At 35.7% G+C, this 6,000-nt stretch overlaps 1 protein-coding gene across 1 annotated transcript in view; it reads right to left on the reverse strand.

Moving 5' to 3' along the window:
* Positions 1 to 4,739, reverse strand: part of Pli (E3 ubiquitin-protein ligase pellino) — a 106,491-nt gene extending 101,752 nt beyond the window's left edge. Inside the window, exon 1 of the mRNA XM_067101500.1 lies at positions 4,577 to 4,739. Coding sequence (XP_066957601.1) covers positions 4,577 to 4,596 — 20 coding nt within the window. The 5' untranslated portion in view covers positions 4,597 to 4,739. The remainder of the gene's footprint in view (positions 1 to 4,576) is intronic.
* Positions 4,740 to 6,000: the final 1,261 nt, after the last annotated feature.

Below are 6,000 nucleotides of genomic sequence, written 5' to 3' on the forward strand. Positions count from 1 at the left end.
CTTACCTTACAGGAAACCACAGACTTATCCAATATTAATTATATCAATAACACCATAACTTTCAAATGTAGTCTGTAAAACTTAATAAGATAAAACTTAATAAGAATACAACTGACAATCCTCAATTCCTTGCAAGGCTTGGGTGTCATAAGATGCATCATTCCATCGCAGTGTCACGAATTCAAATGGAAAAGCAACAGACGTAAAAGGCAGTAACAATTGGCTAAATATTAAATGTCCTGCATGCAACTCAAGGTATGGCCATCATCTGCAGATCTACCTGGCTCATGAGTGCCATTTAGTGATGGTCAGCAGAAATATACCTTCCAAAGCCTACTACAGAACATGTCCAGATGGCTGATGAACTTTGGATATAACAATGCAAATAAAGATGAAATGTTCTCAGAGTATGTGAGGAATATATTAAACTGTGTTTTACTGCCATGCATAATCCTGGTGTCAATAGCAAACAAACAACAGCCCCAGAATAGGAAACACACTACTCAAAAGTCAGTGATGTATGCAGAGCACTTATTGAGTCTCACCAATTCAGGTGGGAACACTCCATGGTTAGATTACTCTCTTCCTTTGAGTTGCATCTGCTGAGAGTCCTACTTTATCATACATCATTCACAGCCCTACTTCATTAAGGCTAAACACATCTGCACTTCTCTTACAACCCATGTAATAACAACAGAAAATATATTATGCAAGTCCTAAGCAAAATGCCTGTAAGAGCCCAGCTTAAGTTTCTGTCCTTTTCAGGAAAAACAAAGGTGATGTTTAAGACCCAGTGGAAGGTAGAAATGATTGACATGAATTGAAACAATTACTTTTCCCCTTTAAAACTGGTTTTTTCTATATATATAAAAAAAAATTTTTGGAAAATGTGTGGCTATGAAACACTATTATGGCCTGAGAAAAAGTAACTTTTCTTCTTTTCCCACCTGTGAATCAGATAGAGGGAGAAACACAAGATAGAATGCAAATGTAATGACTGGTTTCAAACAAATGTGTTATTCAAGATGGCTTCAGTGATGATAATATGAAGATAGTGAAGTGGCTTTGTCACAACTGTTTTTATATAAAGCACCTTGATTATGTGAAATAAACTGCAGGATGCAATACAGATAGTTGAGTTACAAAAGATAATGAATGGTGAGATAACAGGATTGCTGAGCTTGGAAATATGTTGGCTGATGCAAATTGCAAATCAGTAAACATGTCCCAGCAAGTTGAACAGAAAACTCATAATATTATGAAGAAAACAATCATGGAAGTTGACCCTACACTGACGTCATAAAATTTTATCTTTGAAAGATGCTGTAAGAAAGACGAATGCTCCTAACAGATATTGTATATAACTTGTGTAGGTCAAAGTTAAAGAAAAGAACTTGATATTGATAAAAGTCCGTGCACGTTTCAATCAAAATTAACAAGGTGAAAAGTGATTTACCAACTGTTGACAAAAGGTCCACTTCTACTTTCAAAGTTGATAGTTATACAGATGGAAGTAGCCGAGATATTGCAATGACGAGGATACATGACTTGGTACAAAAATACAAAGAATGGGGACACTGAAACCATAAATCGACATCTGTCAACTTCCATATTAAAAATACTTATACTGTACTGTGGAAGGTGGCATGGCTGATGCACTGGCCAACAGAAACACTCTTTTCCTAATACTTATAGGAGAGAAAATATGCTTGCTATTCAAGAAACCTGCTGCTCCTGGGACAGCCCATTTTACCCTGAATTTGATCCTTAAATTCAAAAGGTTATTCATGAAAAAGTTATATTATGAATGGGTATACATGATATACAATTCAGGTATCATTGTCATACTGAGATGGAATGCAAGTTCGAAAATGGTGACAAGGTTTGCAGAAATCGTTCTGTTAACCAAGAAAGAAAAAAAAGTATTTAAACTTTGTCAAGTACTATAACACAGAAGATCAGATACCAAACATAAGGTTATTTAGAGATGTTGCAAAGCTTTGGAATTTTAAAGTGGTAATGTATGATAATTAAATTTCTTACCAATACTGAATTTAATATCAGATGGCTGAATGATGTTTATTAAGGCACTTTATTCATTAGAAATATAGCAGAAAAGTGAAGAATAATCTGCAAATTTACATATAAATATGAAGGCGTGCATCACCTTCTAAGACCTATGCTGCTGTATCCAAGAATTCCTGTATGTTCTTAGATAATGTTTGGGGAGTGATACCTGCTTGTAGTGCATGATCTATTCACGAGTGCTTCTGCAAGTTTTTTTCTGGTATATACTTGATAATCACCTACAGTATTAAACCTATTAAAACGTCCATTAACAAGAGGTGCCTAGTGTGTAAGAAGTGCTGAAGGAGAACATTAGTGTGTAAGAAGTGCTGAAGGAGAACATATGCTGTGATAACTTGTAAACACTAACAGAACAAGTGCAACTATATATATCCGTGTAAAAGTAATTCTTTTGTTCAAAAATGCCTATTGCTGAAGAAATAAATTATTAAGATTACAAATCAAATAAGGAATAACAAATATACTGCAATGAAGAAGTAAATTATTAAGATGGAATTTAAAGGAAATCTCTCAAGTGCTTTTTGAATTGAATAAACTCTCTCTCTCTCTCTCTCTATATATATATTATATCTCTCTCTCTATATATATATATATATATATATATATATATATTATATAAAATATATATATAATATATATACACATATATATGAAGAAAAGAGGCCATTAAACGAATCTCAAGTATATTCTGCTTGACTTTATGAAACTTTTCACCAGATCATTATGGAACACATTAATTATCAATCAAGCTTCCTGTTACAGGGAAAAGGATTAGAAGTCATTGCTGCAAGTGCTATAAGCCATGAATGCACAAACTATAGAGACATAAGCCATAAAAGTTCATCATTAACAACAAAAATATATCACAGTCTATGTTTAACGGAAATAATTTTAATACAACTTCCAGTTCCATAACTAACTATAAACTGCAATATATTTAATATTCACACAAAATTACACCAGACATCAAACAATTATATCAGCACAAACACATCACCTTTTAGGAACCCTTGGCACCAATAAAACCTCAGTTTCATACAACATGAAAACATCTTTGCGACTACCACCCCACAGCCACCTGTTGTTTAACACAAAAAAAATATGAGTTTTGGTTTATCTGAACAAAACACTTTACAAAGATACAGTTGTTCTTAGAATTGCTTTAATAATAAAGGTTTGATATTACCAGACTGGGCGGGGTAGTTATAATTACAATAACACATTGTCTTGTGTTGCTCAGCACCCACTGGACACTGGTTATCAAGCCACTTCATTTTCATTATGTTTAAAACAACAACATATGAACTGCAATTTCTGCCTTGTCAAGACCAATACATAAAACACTCTGATAAAAGCAAAGTCAACCTTAAGGACAGGTGTCTCCTACGTAACATAAAGAGAAGGTGATTAGGTTAGTGTCGATTATTTCACCTACATACATATAATGCATGTTTTGTATGGAACACAAGAAACACAACACCAGTGTTTTGGATGTTTTGACAGATCTGTTAAAGCAAAGCAACTCGTCTCAGGTGTCTATTTTCCCATGTTGATACGTGCCAGTGAAACATTATTGGGCCTACTAAAACATTTTAAGAAATAACCAATTTAGTCTAGGACCATCGAGCCTCCACATAACGTAAATGACAGCAACATGACTAATATTTATTTAAAGGCTGGGAGTATAGATCTAACCATGAAAATAACTTAATTAAAACACCCTATAAAACTATGAAGGAATGGTTGGTCAGTCGGTAAGAGGTTTCTGTATAACACACAAGTTAAGATAGAGTGTTCTTCGGTCCGTCAAAAACTCATCTCACGTTTGTTCTGTTTCAGATTAGGGCTTAAGCTAACCAAACCTCTGTATCTACCAATTTAGGTGGAACCAGTGGATAAAGAGGAGTTTCGTATCTGGAAATTCGTAGCCGTGCCCAGGCTAGATTTCCTCTCACAGCCTAGGGGCATGGAGACTAGAAGGGCGCGAATACCAGTATTAATTAATCCTACATCCTCCAATTACACCTCGTCTTCCCTACTCACGATACGCCCGCGAGAAAAGCCTGAGCTTTCACCACTCCAGAATACGACCCAGCATTAATTTCTGAGAACCCGGAGTCCATACGCCTCATCACTCATGCAGGAAATGACGAATGGGCAGAGCCCTGCCCCCACGACGTAGCCACGGAGCGAATATTTCATACGAAACCCGAAGGGCGAAAAGGGGCCTGGCTTCAACCTAGACCTACGGTGACGAAGGTGGAAAATCCTTCGACCCTGCATACGCCCCTTTACCCGAGCAAGACACGACGAAAGGGCAGTGCCCTGCCCAAACGACGTCGCCGCGGAACGAGCATTTTAATACGAAACCCGAAGGGCGAAACAGGAGCCTGGGCTTAAACCTAGACCTACGGTGACGGAGGAGGAAAAATCCTTCGGCCCGAGGAGGCCAAAAACCCTAATAAAAACGATTTTATCCAATACTCACATTATAGGAGGGTCGGGCATGACGTCCTACGGCTACTCCACCTTGCTCTCGGCGTCCTTATGCCACTTTAAGGCTTCAAAATCCACCAGATCTCTGAATCCCTCCTGCCATTTGCAAAGGTTCAAAACAAACTGCCCGATGCTGCCACCTACCGGGTAGAATTAAAAGTTGAAGCAGCTGCTGTCTTTGCGCTGTTTTAACATTTAATCCGAATTGCTTTCTCTTGTTAAGCACTTAATACTACTTTTACTGCACCTAAATTTAATATGGATACGTACGGCAAGTGCTAAATTTAAAGCATTGCCGTAATTCCAAACCAGTAAACAGGTTAACGCAACGACGTGTTTGTCTCTACGTCATATTTATATTTATTCATCGAGACTTAGGAAATTAGTTTTACAATTTAATTCTTACGATATAAAACCTACATTCATTCCTAGCATTTAGAATCAGTATACTTATCTGTTATTTACTTAACACACGGTCTTGATAAAACAGTTTGTTGGAAGGTAAAAGTATAATAATTGTATCTACAATTTGACGTACTTACCGGCACTTGTTTCACATTGCAGAAATTCTCAGCAATTCTGTCACTAAATGAAACTACCCAGACAAAATGTGGAAAGTATATAGACATTATTATTATTATTATTATTATTATTATTATTATTATTATTATTATTATTATTATTATTAGCAAACTAAAACGATCATAGACTAATCATGCTTTCCAAAGAATATGACGTGGAAAATGAAAGGAAAACAAAGCAAGAAAGGGTATAAGTGAATTCATGCCATCAATAACACACTCAAGTAAGTTGTATATATTGGTCAAAGAAACTTGATTAATGTAGAGAAATTCAAAACTAAAAAATTAAGGGAAAGTTTGTGTTCGACTGCGTCCATAGGCAAGTAAATGGCGGCAATTTTGTAATTTTGTTGGAATTGAAGTTACCGCGGACTTCTTTTGCTTTCATTTATTTATGGTGAAAGACAGGGAGAAAATCTGCAGAGAATTTTCACCTATTTATGGTGAAAGACTGGGAGAAAGCCTGAAGAGAAGTCTTGAATCAAGTTATAGTGAAAGGTAGCAATAGTGAAAATGCCATCTTTGAAGCTTGGTTGAACATGAGACTAAAATATCGAGGTTGAACACGAGACTAAAATCTCGAAAGACCATTAAAAAAATAGTTTAAAACGTCTCTTAAGTTGATGGAATATTAGCTTCAAATGTCAATAAACTTTTGAAATGTTGGTTGCTAATGTTTTGATAATAAAAGCTGACTTAAGTAGGGTGTTAAAGAATGTATTAAACGAATATATTGATGCTTTGTTGAATCAAGAAGGTTGTTATACCCAAAACCAGTTATTCACAGTTTTTGACTAAACCCAGTTCTGTTGCATTTATGTTTAGTGATATGAAC

This window comes from Macrobrachium rosenbergii, chromosome 57 (assembly GCF_040412425.1).
Source record: "Macrobrachium rosenbergii isolate ZJJX-2024 chromosome 57, ASM4041242v1, whole genome shotgun sequence".
Lineage (NCBI taxonomy): Eukaryota > Metazoa > Arthropoda > Malacostraca > Decapoda > Palaemonidae > Macrobrachium > Macrobrachium rosenbergii.